This window comes from Columba livia, chromosome Z (assembly GCF_036013475.1).
Source record: "Columba livia isolate bColLiv1 breed racing homer chromosome Z, bColLiv1.pat.W.v2, whole genome shotgun sequence".
NCBI lineage: Eukaryota > Metazoa > Chordata > Aves > Columbiformes > Columbidae > Columba > Columba livia.
Window position 1 is genome coordinate 49,511,567 of NC_088642.1, and position 24,844 is coordinate 49,536,410.

General features: G+C 40.5%; 1 protein-coding gene across 1 annotated transcript; it reads right to left on the reverse strand.

Moving 5' to 3' along the window:
* On the reverse strand, window positions 1-3,330 carry CKS2 (CDC28 protein kinase regulatory subunit 2). Its single transcript, XM_065045773.1, has 3 exons — window positions 3,084-3,330; window positions 1,704-1,831; window positions 1-458 (listed from the first exon to the last, which is right to left on the reverse strand). The coding sequence occupies exons 1-3, from the start codon at window positions 3,140-3,142 to the stop codon at window positions 406-408; spliced, it is 240 nt and encodes a 79-aa protein (XP_064901845.1). The 5' UTR covers window positions 3,143-3,330; the 3' UTR covers window positions 1-405.
* Window positions 3,331-24,844: the final 21,514 nt, after the last annotated feature.

Consider the following 24,844-nt stretch of genomic DNA (forward strand, 5'->3'; position numbering starts at 1 on the left):
TTTCCATTAAAACCCGTGTATTTTATTTCTTTACGCCTACTACTAAACAGGCGAACATGCTACACTTCAGCAGAAAAGCTGAGTGTGCAAGTTACTGAGCACAGGTAAAAAGTGATCATCTAGTCAGAACATATATGTGACTTTACTAAAAACAAACTTAACTGAACAGTCAGATAAGCACTTACGTTAACAGTAAAGAACATAAAATTTAACACTCTTTGAACATCATAGCAGCCTACATGGAATTGCATTTGACTGAGCTTTGTTGCTGTGAATAATACAGCTCATGCACAAGTATGGATGCATGTTTTGTACATTTTTAAAGTATTCACTGAATACTACCATCATATATACAGTCATATACATAGTTCCAGAAGATCTAGGAGAAAATTTATAGGCAACGCTTCATTTCTGCTCATCCTTTGCAAGAGGTCTTCTGAAGAGAAGAATATGCGGTTCTGTGGAAATAAAATTAAACAATGTGTCAGTCTGTCCCAAGTCTTGATTACAGGTATTTATTCCATTTAAGAAGGCTTGAACAATAGTTGAAGCTTGCTGTCAAATAATAAACAGATTAAGAAGTCTACAAATATGGCCCTATGTGTAGTATTTTTACAGACCAACCTTCCAGTAACCTTACAACAGTCAAGTAGATGCTTTTGAAAGTTTTACACCATATGTTGGCTGTATCGTTAACTTAGGATACTTACTGGGAAAAATAAGAGTATTTTTAGTTATTATTAGTACCGACTCTGTCTTTCTACATTACACTATTGGATGAACTTAGTTACTGTAACTTAGACTACCAAACCACCAATGCTGTCATTGTTAGGTACATAGTGTCAAGCATCAGCAAAAGCCACTTTAGTTAGTGCAGCCAACTGACATGATTATTGATCTAACTGTAAATTCCTCCCAGAAGCCCAAAGTATCTAACATGTCCATGCAATGGAAACACTAAAAGGTTATGCTAATTTCGCCACCCATTTTATCAGGAACTTGGAGCTCCATGCTGCTGCCATTCATTTACCACCAGTTAACTTTTTACAGAATCACAGAATGGTTGGGGTTGGAAGGAACCTCTGGAGATCATCTAGTCCAACCCACCTGCTAAAGCAGTTTCACCTAGAGTAGTTTGGATAGGAATGTGTCAGGCTTGTCAATGGTAAGCTACCTTGGATGGCTGTTTTCAGTACATCCTAGTTGGTAGAGTTTTAGGGTGAAGCACACCCCATTAACTGAGCAACTGGTTTTAAATGCTGCTTTTAATAGGCTGTATAACTAGAGTTCAAACTATACTGCTGACTTTTCAGAGCATTAACACAGGACCTTGTCTATGTGAGCATCCATTAAGTTTCTGTACAAAAAGTAGATGTGTCAGCTTTGTGACTGAAGGATATGCTACTACATAAAGTTTGGTTCAGTCACTGAGATATCAACATTACTCAAGAGCTCACAAGAAGCCTATTTTTGCATATCAGATGTGAAAGTTTAAGACAGAGGCTGTTAAAGTTGCCTTTGCTGCCAAACAGCTAAAATAGCAAGGAGATAAAGAGAAATCAGATAAAGAGAAATTCAGTAGTGAATTCCATCAATAGTAATTCTACAATAGGAGGAACTATTCACTACACAATTATGGTAAGCATCAGGCAGCTGATATTTTAGACTTTTTAGTTCATTTAATTCTGTTCAGATATGATTACCTGGCTCATGGATCATATAGTGAACCCAGCCAAGGCTTTGCTGAACACCAAGTCGTCTCCACTCCTCTTCAGACATTAGATGGGATTTTGGCACTTGCTTCGAGAGTTCTCTTGGCAGCATCACATGCCTGTAGAGGTTTAATTATTAAACACCTGTTCCATACGCCAATGGCTATGTCTACACTGAAAGACAGTAAGCACATTCAGTCATAATTACCAGTATTCCCTCTAAAGAAGCCTGGGGTGCTGACCGGTACCACTGATTTGATGCTAAAGCCCCTGTTCCCAGAATCCAGTTTTAAAATAACTTTGTCTACTAAACACTACATTTGTAATGCAAATCTATATTGCAACAGTCAGTCTACTTCCTATTAGAGATTAATTCCCCTGTATGCTCCAATCACGCTACTTACATAGAAGTATGTGTTCCTGGCAATTTACCATCATATCAGCTATTTGAAAAGTAAGTTTGGGCTTTCAGAATGATTGATAAAGTCACTCTTTTTCATATTTTGCGTGTTGTGACCAACAGTAACTTTTCCACAGAGACTAGAGTGCTGGTTTAGAAAGACAGAACGCTAACACCATTAAAGAGCCTCATCAGTCAGCTGATGAGAAACATACAGCCCGCTTTTCACATTTGCAAATTTCTTTATTACTTAATGGAAAGCAAGAATAACATAGCGTCTCAGTTCGAGCTTTGAAGATAGATAAAGCATGCGTTTTGATATACGCATCAGCTTTGAAGGCAGTTACAACACCAAGTCAAAACACAGAACTACCAAGTGCACAAGTGTAGTTCATAAAGCCTTTGAGACAGTGCTCTACCCGAGCTCCGTGCCCCAGACCTTTAGGGCACCCGGGCGAGTAGGGCAGCAAGTCCCGCGGTGCCTACAAGGGCCCGGGGCCGCCGCCGCCTCGCGCAGCTGCTGCCAGCGCCTCGAGCGCGGGAGCGCGGCGGTCCACACGCACCCCGGCCTGGCCAGCTGCGGCTGAGCGAACCCTGCGGGCAGACTTGCCCCAGCATCCGCTCTGCCGGGGAGGGGCAGCGGCCTTTACCCCTCCGCCCCACCCCCACGGCTTCGCTCAGCGCTTTCTGGCTGCGGCTTATGTTGCACGACCGCTGCACAGTCGCCCTTCCCCCAGCCGGCCCAGAGCGAAGCAGAAACCCGCCATGAAGAGGCGAGACACGGCACGGCCCCTCCCCGCATGCTTTAAGCCCCGATGACCCCACAGAAGCCTGAGCCGCCAACGGAGCCGATTCCTTGAGGGCACCGCGCGAGCCCCGGGAAAGGCGCCTGCCCACGCGGCCCTTCTCCGAGAGGGCCGGCTAGAGCCCCTTGATACTCCCTTCAACCGACCCCCCCCCCAGACTCGTACCGGTACTCGTACTGCTCGTCAAAATACTTGTCAGAATAGTAGATCTGCTTGTTAGCCATGGCGAGAGGCGGCGGCACGCGCTGCAACGGCGTCTCCACTCAAGAACAACCGCCCCGACTGACCACCGCTGCCGCACCCCTCTCCGTTTGAATCCAACAGCTCCGCTCCTATTGGCCTTGCCCAGCCAGCCAATAGCGAGCCGCTCCGCCACGCCCCCCGGGCCGCCGCGTGACTCGGCCGTCCAGCGTCGCACCAATCCCCTGAAGCTGCAGGGGGGCGTTACGTAAGAGGGTGACGGTTGAGAGAGTGGCGGGGCGGGCGCGGTGATTGGCCAGCCGCGGGCGGGGGACGGGCGCTTCCAGCAGTTTCTGGACCGTGCGGGCCACGGTAGGGTGGGGGGTTGGGGTCCGTTGAGTGGTCGCGTTTCGAGGTGCGTGTTTAGGGCCTTGGCGGCGCAGGTGACAGCGGTACCGGGCGTCTGGGGGACTGCTGATGGCAGGCACCGGAAGGGAGCCTTGTCCGGTCTCCTAATAAAGCGTCAGGGTAACAATGAATGTGTGCTGTGCCTCTGTGGGGATGGGTAGGCGTTGCGAACTCATGTGCTGGACTCTGTGTGTTACACAAACACCGCTGCTCCCCCGACTTGAAAGTCTGGAGCGTCTGTAGTACTTGGGTGGTACTTGCGCAGAGTGCAAACAAAGCAAAGCTGGGGTGCATGTGTGTTGAAAGCTGTGTGTGGTCTGTGGACAGAACGTAAGCTTGCAAACATCTTTACCCAGCAAAATGGCTTGGTAAATACATTCATGGTAAAGTGTAAGTAGCAACTTGGCCAGGATTTGATAAGCACTGTGGTGCCTACGATACAGATGTTATTTTTCATGTCAGGCTGTTTCAGTAGGTAAATACTTTATTCTCCGCCATTTCAGCTGCATCTTTCATAACTTCTTTTCCCTGAGAACACTTAAAAACATTGGTGAATGATAATGCAGCAATACCAGAAATTTGTTAAGTTCTACTACTAATTTGATATCATTTTCGTAAAAACATTTGGGTTATGGTTTGTAAAGTTACTGAAATAAAGCAATAACCTTGCTAAATGGTTAAGCTTGTTGAATAGTTATGCTTGATAATCACTTCCAGGAACGTGAGTGTTATAGTCAAATATGACTCAAAGAAATCTAGAATAACTTATTAAAGATAAATGAGCAAAACAGCACTAGGCCACCGGGCGGTCACTGCTGCACCCAAAGGCACGCCAGTTGAATTGCAGCAAAAAGTATTTATATAGCGTCTTTAAGTACACGCCCCCGATCTTCATCCTGATTGGTTGGTGGGTTGCTATGCTGTCAATCAGTCTTCCCCGCACAGCGAAGCACATCCCCCCTCCCCATAAGCACATAGCGTCTTTCCCGCTAAAACTTGCAAAGCGGGGTGTGCAACATCTTTCCCGCCAAAACTTGCAAAGCGGGGTGTGCAACATCTTTCCCGCCAAAACTTGCAAAACCAGAATGTGGCAGACAGTGGAGGTTTAACATTTACACAACTCAGCGAATCGTCAACTACTAACATATTCTTGGTTTGATTAGCAAATTTACTTTAGTTATTGTGAAAAATGCAGTTGTGATTCGTGCTAAGATGTTTAATGTTTACAGGTATAACCAAATGAGGCATGGACTCTGAACTTGGAAAAGGGAAAGGTGGTTAAGTTCTATGTAAAAAGTTATGAAGGTTGTTTAGGAAGTTATATTGATATTGGGAACTAACATTTTAAGGGTTAAGCAACTGCGTAATAAGGGCCTACTAACAAACTAACATTTTAAACCACATTATTAATATCTAGTTTAGAGCTGTATGTAACTACTTGTGCTAAAAAAAGTAGGACTTCATTAAATGCCGAGATAAGAAGTTTTACAGAACCAGCTGTGCAACCTTGAGGAGACAAGATAGCCAAGATTTACAGTAAGAAGGAGGCACCAGTCTGGTTCCAGTCGGTTTGGTAGCTTGGATTCCAGCCAGTTCCTCCTAATGAGCCAAAGGTAAAAAGTCCACTGTGACGAAGCTGAAGGAGCCTTCATCCAAAGACCCCTAAAGACCCTTCCTCAAATTCACCAAGTGACATTGCGCAGGCGCAACAGGGGAGGGTCAAGGAGGGGAATATGTAAATGGTTATCTGAGACTCATTTTAATAAAAAGCGGGAAAGGTCATGAATATGTATAGGCGTTCCTGGGTCATTATGAATATGTAATACCATACTGTATTTAAGCACACTTCTTATTGTTAAAAGTGTGCGTGTTGGGCGGAGTGAATCCCCCGCGCACCCAGCGCTGTTTTGCTTATGCTCTAATGAACACATGTTTAAGGAATACAAGAAATTGGATTAAATGTTATTTATCCATAGAAAAAGCGTAAGTTATTTATTTCAGTTATGCAATCTATAACAGTGAGGAACAAGAAAAACACCGGGAGTAGTCACTGTGGATCTACCAAGGGGAAGTCATGCGTGACTAACCTGTTAAACTTCTGTGGTGATATGGCCTGGCAGAGCCCGGGAGTGACTTGTGGTTATTGTCCACCTAGATTTGAGTATGTCTTTTGACACTGGCTCCCATAACATGTTCATAGAGAATCTCTTGATACCTTGGCAGGATGTGCACACAGTGAGGTGAATGGCCAGGTCCAGAGGGCGGTGATCAGTGGTGCAAAGTCTAGCAGGGGGCCAGTAAATAGTGATGTATCCCAGGGGTCAATAGTGGGCCAGTTCAGCATCTTAATTAAAGGTCTGCATAATGGACAGAGTGTACCCTCAGCAAGTTTGCAGATGACACAAAACTGGGAGGGGTTGCTGATATGCCAGAGGATTGTGCTGCCAGGTTGATGGGCTGAGGGGAACCTCATGAAGTTGAACAAGAGTAAGTGCAAAGTGCTGCACCTGTGGAGGAACCACTAACGGCACACTCCTTAGTGGAAACCACCCAGCTGGAGATCAGCTTTGCAGGAAAAGAGACTGCATCTGGGAGGATCTGGTGGACACCCAAGTTGAGCATGAGTCAGCCATCTACCCTTGCCACAAAGAAAGCCAATGGTATCCTGGTCTGTATTAGAAGAGGTGTTGCCAGCAGGTTGAATGGTGATCCCCTCCATTTAGCACCAGTGAGGCCACACCTGGAGTACTGTGCCCAGTTCTGGGCTTCTCAGTGCAACAGAGAGATGGACATACAGGAGAGGGTGCAGTGATTGGCCACAAAGGTAATGAAGGGAGTGGGGCATCTCTCCTATGAGGAAAGGCTGAGAGAGGTGAGGCTGTTCAGCCTGGAGAGTAGAAGGTTCAGGAGAGACCTTATCGTTGTATATAAATACCTGAAGGGAGGGTGCAAAGAAGAGTCAGGCTCTTTCCAGTGGTACCCAGTGACAGGACCAGAGGCAGTAGGCACAAATGAAACATGGGATGTGTCCTGTCCCAACAGATGGGATGAGGGATGAGTTAACTCTAGACGTGACACGCGCCCTGACTCAACAGATGAGACCAGGTGTGAGTTAACTCTGGGTTAATTCTGCGTGGTTATGTGAATGACAGACAATCGCCTCCAGGGTCCAATTCAATTGTGAGTTTTACTAAAAGTGCTTGTTGAAATATTGGTTACAGTGAATGGTGACTTGGCAAAAGTATAACAGAACTTATCAACACATTAACAGCAAAAATCCTACTACGAGCGGTGCATTGGCAAACATCAGTAGCTGTAATATGAAATTTAACCAGAAATCAACAGAGGAGCTTAAAGATGGTGTTATCCTTATATGTTCAAAAGGGAAAGGGAGAAAGAGAGTGGTAGAGAGGGAAGGAAAACTAAGGTATAAGGGAGAGAAAAAAAGAGTAATATATATATTGAAGGAGTGACAAAGAAATGGGAGTATAGAAAAAAGGAGGGAAGGAAAGAGCAGAGAGAAAGGAAGAAAGGAAAGAGCGAGGGATCCAGCCTCTTACGGCCCCACAGTGTGGATGACAGGACATGTACGGTGATGTGTAGCCTCAGTGTTCCACGGCAAGGATGCTGGGGTCAGGAGCGCAGCGCCCTCCAATGTCTGGTTCAGAGTGAGGGTCCTCAGGGTGCTGGTATTCTCTTGGTGAGGCCGAGCTGGTATTCTCTTCGGTGAGACTGCTAGGCCCCTCCAGTGAGGCCGAACTGGTATTCCCTCGATGAAGACTGGACAGGCCCTTAGATGAGACTGGTATTCCCTAAACCATACTGTTTTAACTGGGCTTTTTATAGCTCCCAGAGTAGAGGAAAGTCTGGGGTGGGAAAGCGGTGATTGCGAAAGAGGGACAAGCCTGGACAAGTCCTGGGCCACGTTGAGGGTCTCCGCCTTGCACTTTGTGTCATGCAGAAATCAGGGGCAAGTGGTGATTGCAAAAGATGAACAAGTTTCAACAAGCTCTGGGCCATGTTAAAAGGGTCTCAACTTTTCTCCTTTGTTTGTCAAGCTGGGCATATCAGGAGATGGGGCTATGTTCCCTCCCATACATCCTCCAGCACATTAGGTTGGTCAGCCAGCCTAATCTGTGGCTCCTTGGCTCATTGTCAATGTGTAGATCGCAGTTCCCCCTGCTCTGAATGTGTCTTCTCCTGGCTGAACTAATTTTGCCACAATGTTTTCAGCCATGATCCTTATCAATACTCAACAGGAGGTACTTCCTGAACATCGGGAAACACTTTTTTACTGTGAGGGTGTTGGGACACTGGCAACGGTTGCCCAGAGAGCTGCTGGAGTCTCTGTTCGTGGAGACCTTTCAAACCACCTAGACACGGTCCTGGCCTTGAGCAGGGATATCAGACCAGATGACCTCCACAGGTCCCTTCCAATCTCAGCCATGCTGTGTGATACTCTGTTAACCAGGGCTGTCTAGTATTTTTTTCAGAATATTGTTAAACACAAAGGCTGTGGCAGTCACACTGCAAAGAACAGAACGAACTGTTCTGTATCCAGTGGGGAGAGAACCAAAATGCTTAAACTTTGTCAAGGCAGCTTTGTGGTAGGCTTTAGGAAACATTTTGTACCAGTACCTAATTTAATTATTTAAGGACTGGAATAAGAACATTTTAAACAACGTTTTAGAAAAAAATATGTCCTGCAGAGCCGGTCCTGTCCCAGATTAGTGATTTCTTTGAGGCCTGCTTTCTGTGGTAGTGTCAATTATGCCTTCCCATTGTAACTTTTGCCAGTATTGAGCTGTAGAACGAAAGTTGTTTTTTTTTTTTTCCTCCAGTGCTCTAGAATGACCTTTTAATTTTAATTGTCATGTATTTTCATATTCAAATAAGTTAGTTTCTGGAATTAGGATTATTAGCTGGTGGATACAGCTCCTGACTCTGAAGTGTCTGAACTAGGTTGGAAGTGAATGAAATGACAAGCACATCTATTAAAGAAAAAGCTGCTGACTATCTGTTACCGTACACTCATGCCTCAGCATGTTGAAGGCATGTATTGAAGCATGTATCAAAGAAGTTTGCCACAGTACAGACTGAAAAGGGTTCTGCATAGCCTCAGGGCATGGGTCGGTTAGGGGGAACACGAGCTGCTCAGGTGGAAAACATGCTCCTGCTCAAAGCTGTCCGATTAGTTCTTGCTGCTGAAACACAAGATAAAACTTTTAAATGGCAAAAGCATGCAGAAAATATCCTTGAGCTTCTCTCTGTCTTCTGTAGCTCTTATGGAGTCGCATATAATTTTGAGCAGCAGTAATCTGCATTCTATATGAGAACAGCATGACTAGTCTGGATAGAATCTCTTCAGGTCTAAAGATGGGCTATGAAGTTTTTTTGTTTGTTTGTTTGTTTGTTTGTTTGTTTGTTTTTGGTGTTTTTGTATATTTAGACAGGAGCGGTTTAAAATCCTCTGTACAACTTGTTGCGTGTGACTAAGGACAGCCACAGAATTGTGTGGGTTATGATAAATCAAAATGTATCATAATGAAGGGCTCTTGTGCACCTGACTGTTGCATAGAAAGAATCCAAGATGTAAATTATGGTGGATAAAAACATTTTCCATGCTTTTTGGCAGAAGGGGAAGATGCAAAGTTTCCCATCTGTGGTGTGCATAGCAGTTTCTGATTATAATTCTCTGCATCTTTTTTCTGTTCAGTTCTTTGAGGTATTTGAAAAAATTAAGTTACTTGTACTTCTGCAGTACTGTTTTCAAACACATTCTTATGGAGTACTAATGTAGGATACTTGAATGTATTTTCCTGAACACAACAGCAAGATCATGGTCAAGGATCCTTTTCTGTTGTCTTCATGAGTCATAATCATATACACAGTTAATTGTGAATGATTTGAGTGTGAAACACATAGCATACATTGATGAACTGTTATCTGTGCTTTTATATTTGTAATGTTTCATATGGAAACAAGGCTTAAACAATTTTACTTTCTGTTGGTTTTGATTCTCAATTACCTTTTGAACTTACTGTCTGGTTTGTTCAAACTTCACAGAAATGTTTATAAATAAATTATCACAGGTTTTATGATAGCAGGTGGTCATATAGAGCAGAAGCACTCTAATGGGGGATGACTTTATAATCAAACTCATGCTTTACTAGGCACCAAAGAATCTACATGGAAAAAGAGACTTTATATAAATACTTCAGTGGTAAATATCCTTCAGCCTTTGGGGTGCATGTCTTTTGAGACAGTAAAGTCAATAATTCAAAACCATGAGTCAGTAGAAAATCAGTTCTCACTTAGTTCTGATATTCAGTAAACGAACTTTTTGTTTGACTGTGATTTCTGGCTTTATGAGGTATTTGCCTATTATTTCACAGCCCAAATAATCCTCAAAGCACTGATCCCCCAGACTTAATCACATTACTGGTATATGTAAAATTAACAATATTCGTCTTTGCAGACTTCAAAATTAGTTTGCTTCAATTTACATACTTAATTTTGGATGTATTGCCGTACTCAGTCTGAAAAACATTTTCATAAGTGTGGATTTATTTGTGTGCTAATTAGCCTCCCCTCAGTTAATCAAGAAAATGGATTATTTTTGTTTTGTTTTTCATTTCACACAAAAATGTGAACCAGGTCTCGGAGAGAGTGATGAATGATGCTCTGTTTTGATGGTTTAGCTGTCTCTAAATAAGCTATTGTAAGTATTGAAAATGACCTAGCTGAATTACTGAGGATTTCCGTGTGAGGATAAACTGACTTAAGAAATAGAGCCAATTACAGTGTATGCTTCTTCCAGCACCTGCGCTCATTTAAGAACTGCATTTTGAAGGCGTTTTTGAATAAATTAGTCCCAAGTCATACAAGAGCCTAGCCTGCAGGGGAGGGGTAGAGATGCAGAATGTCTGTGATCCATTCAGATCCTTGCAGAGCTTGAAGGCTAGTGTTGATCTGTGTCATTTCATTGAGATCTAATTATCTCTAACTCTCTTTCTATGGGTTTTCCTGTGAAAGGAGTGATCAGAACCTTGTCTAAAGACTACAGCTCAGCTGTGAAAAGCAGCCACACTGAAGTATTCCTATGTTAAACAAAATCAATAATGCTGAATTTAGCAGATGATGATTTCCATAGCAACCAATGCTCATATAACAAATTCAGGATGATACCATGTAATGACTGGAGAATCAAGCACAAGAAGATGCTGACAAATGAGGCACAATCCTGCTTAGATTTTTTCTGTAGGCTGTGCAACGTGGCAGGCAGTATCTCAAAAGTGGATGAATGGCAAAAATCTGCAGTGCAATCCCAGCATCCTCCTGTTACTGGTTATTTTTGACACAGTGGTTAAATAATTTGAGCAAAGGTTTTATTTAAACATAAACGTGTCAGTGCTAGACCTGAGAAAAGATCCTTTTAGCCAAACATATCTCTGTAACTTTTATAATGGATGCCTTCTATAAGCAAAGAGTGTAAGAGTTAGAGAAGCATGTGATAGTACATTCCCAGATTACTCTCAGACTTTAGGGGTTACTGATGAGGGACTTCTTTGCAAATAACAGGCCCAGGTGGATTTTTGTTTAATGAATTTTCCAGTTGTCTTTGGGCCAGACATCCTGTCTTCACAATGTCTTATTGCGAGGAGTTCCATGGCTGAACAAGCTCCTTTGTGAGAACAAGCATCTTTTGCTTATGTTAAATCTGTCACGTCCTAGGGTTTGTATTGGAAGAGCCTGGGAGTGATTCATTCATTGTCCCAGGCGTTTGTAGTTTCCAGAGGTAGGATTTGTATACTAGAAGATTATAGGCTGAGATTTTGAATTTCTCCCTTTTTTTTTTTCTCCACTCCTCTTAGGTAAAAGTTCCTCATTGATTTCTGTGAAGTTACTTAAATGTTTAAAATTAATCACGTATAAATTCTGTACATACACAGGAACGAAAGCAAATGTATATGAACTGAAAATACATCAGTTTGCAGGTATTATAAAACCTTTTGATAGGTTGCTACAACGTGTTGTTTAATCAAAGTAGTAGAAGATTAAGGCAAACTAAATTGAATGGAAACTGAGTTAACCGCATATATACAGTTTTTATGCTTATTGTAGCAATGTAAGAAGGTTGCCACTGGAGGGCTCACTGATTTCATTTTAAATGACGAGATGGTTTTTGAAAGCCAGTACTTGCAGTTATGGGCTGAGACGGTATTAATTGGTGAGTTTACCATTTGAAGAAGACTGGATGATAGCAGAATTTTTGCAGATAATAGGCAGAGAGCAATTCTATTTTCCTCTCTTATGATTTATACCCGTGTCACGGTGTGGGAATATTTACAAAGGTTTGGAATGTAGGAGGATCTCAATGTCATAGAATACACATAGATGACCGGATTTCTCGTGCCCTTACCATAAAAATCTAAAAGGTTGTCCTGTCGGGCAGCAGGGCCTCCCCATTTTGAGGAGCCACGGACACATCTGACAGATTTCCCCTTCCCTTCTCTGTTGTGCGGGTGACATGGAAGCCTTAGCAATGGGTCAGGCCCAGGACTGCAGCCTTTTTGAGCCAATTGGTAGAACTGGGATCAAATGCAGCACATTTAATTGGTATCAGTTTCTCCTGGCATTTTGAATCAAGTCTTTCATTGGAGTTAAACAGAACTTAATTTTCAGAAAGTTTGGGAAAAATGAATTCTGTTTACATAGTCTAATATTTTTGTATTTTCCTCTGCCCAATTTTTTCCTTTGTCATTGTGTAGTTTTATGTTTGTTTTTCTTTGTCTTTTTTTGTTTGCTGCTGTTGTTGATTTTGTTTGTTTTTTCTCTTAAAATAATCTTTCTTGGATGTGTAGATTATTTTCATAATCCTAATACAATAAATGCAGATAAACAGTTTACATTAAATGTTGCCATCTTGCTTGAGCTCACATCACTATTTACCAGTCTTCTGTGCGATAAACACATGCTGGTCAAAACACACTTCCTGGAGTGATTTTGCTGGTCAGTTGTGGGTTTACATTATTCTTTGCTCCTATGAGTATGTATTATCCCAGAACTTCACAAAGTCTGTTGCCTTATTTCAAGGAAACTCATGTGATTTGTTGTTATCCAGTGGTCATTTTCAGTTCTACTTACTTCCAGATATTTCCATTGCACTGAATAGCTATTTGAATCATTTACCATGATTTTGAATCCTGCATTTGGCAAGCTAATTCTGTCTTTTTTTTTTTTTTAAATTTTATTTCTTTATTCTTGCTTATATGTCTCAACTTCCAGTGTTCCTGGTGACTCCTTTCTTTCTTTTAGGTACTAGAAGAGTCATCTGTTGCAGGGGATACACAGAACTTTGAATTTGTCTTGGCGTGTGAAACTATTTTTTCATTCACAATTAACTATACATATTTTTAATTTCTTAGTGCTTAAACCACATCTGCCTAACGATCAGCTTCTTAGTCACTCATCTAAAGAAAAATAGCCACCCTTTAAACTCTCCCAGTATACATTACCATGCAGTACCTATACAGAAAATAGTTTAACACTTATAGCATAGATTGGAAGAAGATTCTACCTGGAAATAAATTTTGTCAGAGTCCATCCTTCCTACTACTCAGACTAAAAACATTCATCAAACTCACTTCTGCATTGCATTTGCCTCACTCTTGCTGTTCATGTGGCCATGTTGCAATTACAATACAAAAAAGATCTTATTCAGACGACCTCACTTCTAAAACGGAGGTATGTTGGAAATATGCTCAGTATGAAACCTTGTTCTTTTTTTCAGCTGTATCCCTTTATGTAGAGAAAGGGATTGCCTCAGCTGTAAACTTGCATTTTCAAGAACACAGGTGAACATTCCCCTTTTTCAGTCATTCTCAGAATATCCTTAACTAAAGTCTTGCTTGTCCATGCTTGAATCTTACATCATTACGTACATCTATAAACAGACTTATCTTAAAAAAAAAAAAAAAGAAAAAGAAAAAAAATCAGCAAATTAATAGAAAAAACACAGGAAAACTGATCCGGCTGGCTTTACAGGCATTAAAACTTTATTCCTTTTCTTGTTTTTAGCAGCACATCAGCGATGTTGTCATGGATACTGAGCCAGGTGCTGTTTTACCAGCTTGCAGATGTGCTAAAAATGGGATTTTCCCTTCCCACCTGTTAACCATTGTTATGGACTTGATTGAGGGTCCACTGAAATCAGTGAAAAGTCTTTGGTCATCTCAACAGATTTTGGACTAGGATATAAGTGAACAGTTGAATACTGGCAAATGTTCTGTTTGAAAATAATTGTCAGATATTTTTTACGTCTTACTACATGGTTGAAAATTAGGTACATGTTCTCATGCTGAAACACAGCAAACTTCAAGCCTCTGCTGGCTTAGTCTGGTAATGCAGCTCCTGCTTGTTGCTGTTCCTCCCATGGTGACCCATAATCACTGTAAGAGGGGCATGCAGCCTCAAACTCTCCGGTCTTGGGGTTGCCTTTTTGGAAAACTTTTTTTTTTTTTTTTTTAAATGTGTTTTGGGGCATGATCTTTCTATCAGGTCCAAAGTGTGGACTGGCAGCAGACTTGGAAATAATTCTCCAATAACTGTTGTATCTTCTGATGCTGTGGGCTTAGTCCAAATGCCCTAGAGTGTGCCCCCTCGCTGGGTGGAGGTGGCCATGAGGCCCAGGGGCACCACAGGACCAGCATAGGGCCAGTGCAGCCCATGGCAGCACCTTCACACTGATTATGATGGGAAGAAACTCCCAGGCAGCACTGCAGGGAGAGACATTATCACATGTGTAATACTTTTTTTTTTTTTTTTTCAATTTTGTAATTCCTTTTTGTCTTCACTGTAAATTTGAACCCCAGCAATACTGTGTGCCAGTTTACAGAGGAAACTGTTGGGATTTCACTTTCCCCTCTCCCCCAGCTCCCCACCTCTCAGTGATGCTGCTGTTGCCTGCCTTTGCTGCACAGGACTGCTGCTCCAGACTCACTGCTCCTGCTCATCCTACCTGCTGTATGGCACAAAGCTGGAGTCTGTGGGATTCTCTCTGTCCTTAGCCTCAGGCCAAATGTTGTGTGATGCTCTATATCTCAAAATACTGCTAGGAGCTGAGACTTTATGAATTATCTTTTTTTTTTTTTTCTTGTTTGTTTGGTTTGTTGGTTGGTTGGTTTGTTGTTTTCTTTTGTTTGTTTTGTTTTGTTTGTGAAATACCCTGAACTTACTGCTGACCATGCTGATTTTGATCTTTAATGAAAGGGTAAAGGCTACGGAAAACACCAGCTTGATTCTTTGTGAAGACAGAAAAATGTTGTTAGTTCATCTGTTGATGTGCATTGTGGAATGTGTTTGGTACCGTAACCACTGCAGTACCAGTATTTAGCAGGGGGATGAATGGGAATGTGTAAGCTTGATTCACATTTTTGACTGAATCTGCACTGTGACATGTAGGTACATCTATGGCTGTGGGATGTGCCTGCTGGAATGCATGCTGGGCTCTGTGTCCCTATACTGCACAAACTGAGGATTGGCCAAAATGTGGCAAAAATTGTTCTGTGTGGAAACTACAGTGTGCGGTGGAAATGGCTTGCAGCCACATCTTTACTGAACTGTAATCTGCAAGACACAGTTGCCATATTCATTCAAGCCTGATCAGAGCTACTGCTTTCAGCCTCCTTGGCTTAGGTAACTCACCTTACAAATTTGGATATAAAGACCATTGCTAGGCCTTTGGGATGTGTAGTTTTCTAATAGCATATAAGTTTAATATCAAATCTTACAACTGTCTTTAGAAAGGACAGGGATAAATATTGTCACTGCTTTCGGTTAGGAACTGCAGTATGGTAAGGATATAATCTGGAACAGTAGTGTTTAAAAAAGCCATAAAATGTGTAAAACTTTGGAAAGGTACTTGGGTTTTAGACTTAAAATCTGTCTTGAGAAGATACCGGAAACAAAACTGGGAGTAAGTACCTGATATTGGTTCAGCATTACAAAAGCTGCTTACAAAAATTATTATGCTTTCAGTAGACAGTGTTGTACTTGGAGTTTGGGTCTTGACAGAAAACATTTCATATCAGAAAAATGGATTTCAAAGACGTTGTGTTGACAGGTCTAGCATCTTGTGCGTATGCAGAATGGGAAAGCAAGTCCGAAATAAGTCCCATTCCTTTGGAAAAATTCAGATTACACCTGTCTATTATTACTATTATATACTAGTATCATCACACATGGGGTGCGTTTTCAACAGAAAGAAGATTAAATAGTAAAGGGTGAACTCGGACTTGTTATTCAGCCTGAAAGCAAGAGATGGAGTTCTTTCTCCTTGTTGACAGAAATCTGCGAGCACAGTATGGATCTACATGTGTGCTTTTTCTTGTGAGATAGAAGGCTGCGTATGGTATGAATGCTCTGGATTGATCATGCTCTGTTTTCTCCTGCTTGGTATCAGCTACTAATCTCTGCTGCTGCAAGTGAGCCCTCTGTGAAGATAGGGCTAGTTTGGTTTCTAAGGGCACAAGAGCAGTCTAAACTTAGTATAGCTGGTCATTTTTGATGCTGCTCTATTTGATGACACAGATGGACTTTTTATAAAGACAAATTAGTCTGTGCTCTCAATTTTCCTATAAAGGAATCTTCTACTGACTGGAGAGGAAGCCTAAGCAGTTAACCCATTGTCCCTCAAAGTTAGTCCTTAAGCGTATCGCTTGTCTTCTAATGACATTGATCATTGACATCAGTGGTTGGATGCTGAGCAGTCAAGTTTTTACTTAAAAATTGCCAGTTTACACTTTGAGAGCACTTGAAGGGTATTTTAAACACCAAAATGTGTTTCATCTATGAAATACCAAATTGCCTTTTATCAGGTACAGACACTTTTTCTACTGGCCGTGTTATTAATTTTTTAATGTGAAATATGTATAAATATCCGATCTATGAAATTTCCTAAAACAATATCTCTAGAGCGCATCTCTGACTTTGTGCAATTTTGTCTGTCTTAGTTATGCCTGAGGAGTCTGAAAACTTTCTTCAATATGTCTTATAGCACAGCAAGTGTTACCATGGTACCATGTAACATTTTTCCAATCAGCAGATGGAGCTACAAGGGGAAAAAAAGATTCAAGAGAAGAATTTTGGAATGGTATAATGCTAAAATAAACTTGTTATAAAAATACTCCATATGATTGATCATAAATTAAAGCAAACAGTCCTGTAATGTATCATCTGTTAGTTAAACATGTGTTCTCATTTATCTGATCTGTACATAACCGAAGTCAATTACTGTGAATTAGTGACAACTAATCACAGCCTTAACTTAAAGCTGTATCCCCTTTTTTAAGCCCTCACCCTAATATTTGAAAGAGGGGAAAAAATTAACCTTCAGGATGTTTCATATTGTACACTCTCAAAAGGTAAAATTAGAATAGAACCACTGGATTGAATGTAGCAATCGGGAATGTAGCAATTTGAGATTTTCCCAGAGTCAGTTTGTGGATGCAGTCAGCATCTTTCTGGAGATGGAGCTGGAGTGTGAGAGGGAAAAGATCTTCCCTAAGGATATTAAGTGATACCCAGGTTCCTCACCAATCCGTTGAAAACTGATAGAGATGTTTAAACAAATGCATAGTTTAACCAAATTTCCCAAAGCACATATTCTTCATGACTGCCAGAAGACATCAGTTTTCCCTATTGCAGAGCACTATACTGAGTGTCCCTTTTGCGATGTTTTCAGGAGATGAGCTAGGGTAGGTAGTGAGGCCTTAAATATGTTTAAATATGTTACTTTTTGAATACAGTCAATCATATGATTGTGCTTTTAGATCTATGACATACTCATTGAAGACATACTGCTCTAGCAGTATGGAATGCTATCTATGCTCCAGTTTCAACTTGTCACAGAATAAGGATGTTTTTCTTCCAAATGTGGTTCAAGATGTATTTTTTTTTAGATAAAGCTATATGAAGTGCAATATGGATTGCACAATTCTGTAACCAAGTGCTGAACTTATTCTACTCTGGCATTTCAAAGAACAAGAGGACAAGTTAGACAGTAAGAGGATACAATTATTTTTGTCCTTTTGTTTGCCTCACCTTTATGATGACCAAAATAAAAGCATGAGGGAAGAGTCTGAAGCTAAGTCTAAAATCAGCAGTTCTTCAACATGTATTTTGGCTCCATCAGAATTCTTCCTGTTGCATGAAGCAGTTTAAAAGGTCGAAGCTGGGTATTTTGCAACACTCCAAATATAACTGCTTAAGTGTACCTCAAATTTTAACTTGAAAAAACAGTAGTTTGAACCTCATTTTCCTTGGTGATTTGTCTTACATTAAGGTGCTGCTGCATTAGCCATTTTTCCTGTATCACTTCTGTGAATGAACAGAGAATTTCAGTATTCAGGGTGACACCTTTGGAAGCATTAAATGCATATACAGGCATTTTAAAATGGCAGAATGTAATTAGAGCCATGAGTTTGACAGTAATTCCAACAAAATAACAGTATTTTTCACTGTGCAGAAGGCAGAACTAAATGAAATGGATGTTGTTAACATCTGGTAAGCATGATCACAGGTTTTTTAGAGATAGTTTGATGACAATTTATGGCACTCTGAGTGAGATCTATAACTGTGACTGATTATGCCATGGCATTAAATTGTTACATCTCAATCTGCCCCATTTATAATTGGGCATTATGGAGGATGAGTCCTTCTGCAGCTCCAACATATGAGGGAGGAAGAGGTCAGGTTCCCTTTAGTCATTCAGCCAGGAGTGCTACAGTGCAATCATACATGGCAACCACATGCTTAAGGTCTTGTATCAGAAAGAGTGTGGCCAGCAGGACTAGGGAAGTGATCATCCCTCTGTACTCAGCACTGGTGAGGCTGCATCTCAGATCCTGGGTTCAGCTTTGGGTCCCTCACTACAGGAAAGACATTGAGGTGCTGGAGCGAGTGCAGAGAAGGGTGACGAAGCTGGTGAGGGGTCTGGAGCACAAGTCTGATGAGGACTGGCCCAGACAACTGGGGCTGTTTAGCCTGGAGAAAAGAAGGCTGAGGGGAGACTTTATAGCTCTCTACAGCTATCTGAAAGGAGGTTGTAGAATGGAGGGTGTTGGTCTCTTCTCCTGAGTAGCAAGCGATAGGAAGAGAGGAAATGGCCTCAAGTTGCACCAGGGAAGGTTTGGATTCACAGAATCACAGAGATTAGGAAAAATTTCTTCTTGGAAATGGTTGTGAAGCATTGGAACAGGCTGCCCTGGGAAGTGGTTGAGTCACCATCCCTGGAGGCGTTTAAAAGACGTGTAGATGAGGTCCTTAGGGACATGGTTTAGTGCCAGTGTTAGGTTAATGGTCGAACTCCAGGATCTTGAGGGTCTCTTCCAACCAAAATGATTCTATGATTCTATCTTCTCACAATGCAAGTAAGAAAATATAGTACCTCTTCAGAAATGTTTACAATGTATACCTCTGCAATAAATTCCAATAAATGTTGTGGGGCCTTGTGCAGGTAAAAAGGTCTCTTGCAAGACTTATTGCAGAGTTGCCTCTCAGATTCTCATAGGATGTAATAAAGAAGTTGAATGCTTTTTTTTTTTTTTTTTTTTTCTCCAAATAAAAGACAGTTTATAGCAGGTATGACAGGTTCTTTAATGGGCAAAGTAGCTGCTTGGTATCTCGTAAGTATGATGTTCCTAGAATGCAGAAACTGATAGTGAGGATAGTGAGGAACGCTCTGTAGGTAGACCCAAAGCTTCAGGTATGTAGTTTTTCTTCTAGGAGATAAGCTTTTTTTTTTTTTTTTCCATTTTCTGAAACAATTTTAGAAAATAAGTATGCATTGTAACTTAGCAATCAGATTATTATATCTAAAGATGTTTAAAATTAAACTATATTTGGGGGGTTGTTTTGTTTTGGTTTTTTTTTTTCACGTTTGCTTGATTCTGCTTTTGTGCTTGCACTCCATGTTTTTGTCTTTATTTAGTCAACTACAATTGGCTCAGAAAATGTATCGTTACTTTATATACACTGACTAGATAACTTCCTGCATTCATATTTTTAAATTGCAGATGGTTGCAATGGAAAAGGCAATAAATGCCATTACTTTTCCTGTTACCATTTTCCAAGACTTGCTGTATCATTCTGTAAAATTGTTAAATTGTAACCATCAACAAATTCTTTGTCAGAGATTTTGCTTTTTGGAGTTAAATTCATAAATGATGATACCTTCCCAGGCTTCCTTCTTACTAAATAGCATGTGTGACGGAGCAAAGTTTTTAACTGTGAGAACAGAAAATCCTTGAACACCATTCAAAATATTTGGGAGTTACGGGTATTTTTGAAGTATGCTAAGCCATTAGGTGGACAAGCTTCTCACCCACCTGTAGTTATCAAAAACCACAACTCTGTCATGCTAGTCTCCTAGAGAAGAGATTATTACTCATTTGCCACCTGAGGAAACAGGAGGAGAAAAGAGGAAGTATTCTGTCTTTAAAAAGCTACTAACTACGGAAAGAATTATGATTAAAAGGCCAGTGAGTTGCTTTTCACAGAAACAGCTAATAAGAACATTAAATTAGGGGAGAGAAGTATACAGCTCATTTAATGATTAGATGGGATTTGTTTGTTCCAAATGTTATTCAAACATTTGAACTGCTAATATGCAGATAGCTTCAGTCTGAATTACTGAGCAGGCATTCACTAAATGTAACTCAGCTGTGGTAAAATGTAATCAGCCCTCTACCCCTGACTGTCTCTTCCGATAGCCTGTAGAGAGAGTTTAGGATGACTAGGTTTCTAACTTAAGCCCCTCCACCGGGTGCCTAAAATTAGGTATGTTGAAAATGGATTTAAGGGACATGCCACTCAGTGACAAAACTAGCTTTGAACCTGGAAACTCCCACCTGCAATCTGTATAATAACGTGTCAGAAACATGTGCTATATATGGGTGGGATAAAAACAGTTGTGCTGTTTATGGTCACGTTGCATTTCTGCTGAGATACAATAATTATGCTTGAGATGGCTTTCTGTGGCTATTTTAAACACATTGAATTCTCATTAACATATCTGAGCTTTCCAAGCAAACATTCATAGAGCTCATTCATCACCTTTGTTTGTTGTGCTGAAAAGACTTGTTTGTGTTGATCAGTCTCTTACTATCTAGGAATTAATATTTCACAAATACCACAAATGGCAATCATTAATTATAAAAGCTACTTGATCTTAGCCAGCTTTTCAGAACTGAAAATCTTTACCTTCCTTTTTTTCACCTTTACCTTCATCTTTTTTTCAACATTGAAAGAATATCCTCTTTTCCATAAAATATGCAGTCAAAAATCTGGCTTCCAGCACTGTCGGCAGTGCGCTTTTCCTAAGTCAGTAGCCTCTTTGGGCCTAAGCCCTGAAATAAACCTATCGTGGATATGACTAACATTTTATGACCTGACCATGCAAAATGGAGAATTAGTTTTGTGTTACTCTTCCGTTCAGTTAATCATTTTGCAATTTTGAAAAAGTAGAGGGAGGTTAATATTATATTCTTTACTGACATTAGGAAAACTATTTTCTCCTGAGTAATGTCACAGAGTTGTTAACATCACACAAATGTGACCTTACCTAGGAGCTTGGTGATCTTGGATTCCAACATTAATAAAGTTTAATTATATAATATGATTTATCATTAGTTGATTAATTTCCTTCAAAATGTAAGGCAAATGTTTTACAACACTGGTAACCATTAGTACTACTTCATTGGGACAAAGGACAATTTTATATTCTTTTGATTAATTGTATCTCATTTTGTCCTATTATAGCAATATATTTTTGTACTAGAGATTCAGTGAGGAGGGTGACCAGTGAAGAGCACAAAGGACAGACTTTGCCGTTTTCAATTTGCCATTTCAAATTATCTTCAGCTCTCTCTTTAGCTTTAATGCAGGTGAAGGAGTCACTTATCCAAACTTCCATGCTGATGCCTAATTCCATATCTGATATCAGTGCTTTTGAAAAGACCATTCTCATCTAACACAGCCTTTTCATGCTCTCCAAGTATAGCAATAGGATATTTACTCTGCTGTGTTCTATGATTTTTTCCAATAAATTGTTTAATGCTTTGTTGCAGTTTGCAAACAGGAAACTGTTGCTTTTTAAGTGACAAATACTATCTACGAGTACACTGCTTTTTTGCCTTTTTTTTTTTTTTTTGACTAACATTCTTTGAGAATATTTTCAAGTCTACATTAAGAAACCTACTTGTTCTGTCTGGGGTAAAAAAACTGCTTTTCTTTGAGGACTTTGGTATCTTAAAGATTACCAATTATTTCTAAATTAAACTTGTCCTATTACAACCATTGAGGTATTTCCAAATTTTTGCAGAGTCTCCTACTAAATTATTATTCAGCTATGTTCTGGTTTGATTTTTTTTTTTCTTCCTTCTGCTTTTGTCTTCTTGACTGCTTGTAAAGGATTTTTCTCTTTTCCTACTCTTAGTCTGTAAGTGGGGACCTTCATTCTTTTTCTCCTGTGCATCCATTCTTTCTGCAGATTCAGCGTTTCATTGGCCTTCCAAGGAAGGCTATTTAAATAATAAGGTTTTTAGTTTTTAAATCTCCTTCGGTTCTTTTTCAGATTTTATTTTTTTTTTATTCATGTGTGATAAGAAACTAATTAATTTCCCTCATTCCTGTATGCTTTAAATTTGTGGACAGTGTTTTTGGATGACTTCTGTCTTTCACATAAAATAAAACAAGTTTTTATTCTGATAACATTTCAAACACCTACATTTGTCATTAGGGGATTCTTCAGATTTCAAGCCTTTCTAAGGGATCATTACTTTTCATGATAAATAAGAGTTAAAGTCTTCATCAATTGTGCCTATGCTTGTATATGAGATATGAAGCTGTAACATCTGCTACTAAGAATGATGTAACTGATTTGGTATTTAAAAATGCCAGAGTGAGTAGGTAGTTGTGGGAGATTATATGAACACTTTTAGCAGGTGCTTTGCTTTCCAGTAACCATAGACCTTAATATGAGATTATAGATACCTGACTTTTTAGCATTTATTGGTTGATTTTTTTCACTAGAGTCTTGTCTGAGTTTCACCTTTTGTATGTGGTATCCAAATATTCAAGCAAGTAAACAATTACACTTAACGGAGTATTTAACAAGCATGTGAGGTATTAAGTCGAAGATAGAATTCACAGTGAGTAAACATGGGACAGAAATAGGAATGTGAAGGCGAAGGAATCTATTTTGGAGCAGAGACTTGTTCTTGTGCTTTAAAAACCCTCAGGAACACACAGGGTTTTTTGAGCTTCACAGCTAAGATCACTTTGCTCTGGATTCTACATCTTTCAGTGTTCACTTTGTTGAAATATTTTGTTTTGGAAGTTTTGTACCACAGGTACTACCATGCATTGCATTTATTTTGCTCTGCCAATTAGTGAATACTTTTGTTTGTTGTTTGTTATGGTTTTTGGTTTTTTGTTTTTTTTTTTCAGCTGGAAGTGATCATAAACAACACGTGGGAGAACTGAAGAGAAAGTGAGAAAGTCGTTTCACTTTAAGGCTAATATTTGCTATTTTTTTTGCACCCAAAGAAAAGAATTCTATGAGAAACATGATTTCTGTGTCATTCCAGCATTAGCCATAAGAGCTATAGCGTTAACCAAAGGCTGCGAATACACCTACAGTGTGGCGTTTTGCTCTTGTGTGCTGATACCATTTGAGTCCCCTCCTGGTTGCCTTGAATGCAGCTCGATTCAGTGCTGGATGCTGCAGTCTTCTATTATGGTGCAGGTCACGTAGCAGTGAATGAACAAGATGGCATGAATAATGTGCTTTTTATTCAGCGATTGGATAAAAATGAATGCCCTCAACACCTACGTACATCCAATCTCCACCACTTCCTGTGTACTTATTCTTCCTGAAGCTTTAATTATTTATCCTTGGAGAGAATTTGACAGTTAGAAGTAGTCACGACTCAGCAGGTTAACCCTACAAACACCAGAACGAGTCTTCATTTCAAGTACATTCAAGTGTCTCATGGAATGAAATGTTGATTTTTAAGTGATATAACTTCCAATTAACAGGAAAAAAAAAAATTGCATCCCTAGATACTACGTGTTTAAAAACCTGTCATGTTTTTAATGAAATTAAAATTGGTCCAATATTCTTGCTAATTTCAAGAGGTAGTCTTTAAAGACCTGAGAGTGTGATATGCTCTAAATACTGACGTTGTCATTCTGCAGCAAAAATGCATTTTCAGGAAAGAATGCTCAAGTAATAGGGAAAGCAACATTCGTTAACAAGCCAAAATATGTGCATAGTTGCCCATCATACACAAGAAAAAAAATTAATTACATAAGATGTCTGCAGATTTAGCTACTTGGTCTTTATAAAATGTGTTCAAATCACAGCAAAATTGTATTTATAATAGGAGTCAGTATATCAATACACACTAAGAGAAAAAGAGCCTTAGAAATAGACTGCCTCAGGGGTCAGTACTGGGGCCAATATTATTCAATATATTCATTAACGGTTTGGATGAGGGAATTGAGTGTACTATCAGCAAGTTTGCTGATGACACTAAACTGGGAGGGGTGGCTGACACGCCAGAAGGCTGTGCTGCCATCCAGCGGGACCTGGACAGGCTGGAGAGTTGGGCGGGGAATAACCTAATGAAATTTAACAAGGGAAAGTGTAGAGTCCTGCATCTGGGCAGGAACAACCCCAGGTTCCAGTATAGGTTGGGAAATTACATATTAGAGAGCAGTGTAGGGGAAAGGGACCTGGGGGTCCTGGTGGACAACAGGATGACCATGAGCCAGCACTGTGCCCTTGTGGCCAGGAAGGCCAATGGCATCCTTGGGTGTATTAGAAGGGGGGTGGTTAGTAGGTCGAGAGAGGTTCTCCTTCCCCTCTACTCCGCCCTGGTGAGACCACATCTGGAATATTGGGTCCACTTCTGGGCCCCTCAGTTCAAGAAGGACAGGGAACTGCTGGAGAGGGTCCAGTGTAGGGCAACGAAGATGATTAAGGAGTGGAGCACCTCCCTTATGAAGAAAGGCTGAGGGATCTGGGTCTATTTAGTTTGGAGAAGAGGAGACTAAGGGGGGACCTTATTAATGTCTATAAGTATATAAAAGGTGAGTGCCATGAGGATGGAGCCAGGCTCTTCTCGGTGGCAAACAATGATAGGACAAGGGGTAATGGGATCAAGCTGGAACACAAGAGGTTCCACTTAAATTTGAGAAAAAACTTCTTCACAGTGAGGGTGACAGAGCACTGGAACAGGCTGCCCAGGGAGGTTGTGGAGTCTCCTTCTCTG

Coding starts and splice junctions, on each gene's coding strand:
- CKS2 (XM_065045773.1), bottom strand. CDS start 3,142: ATGGCTAACAAGCAGATCTACTATTCTGACAAGTATTTTGACGAGCAG. Junction 1,832..3,083: donor GACGAGCAGTACGAGTACCG/GTACGAGTCTGG, acceptor AAACCTCTACAG/GCATGTGATGCTGCCAAGAG. Junction 459..1,703: donor CTATATGATCCATGAGCCAG/GTAATCATATCT, acceptor TTATTTCCACAG/AACCGCATATTCTTCTCTTC.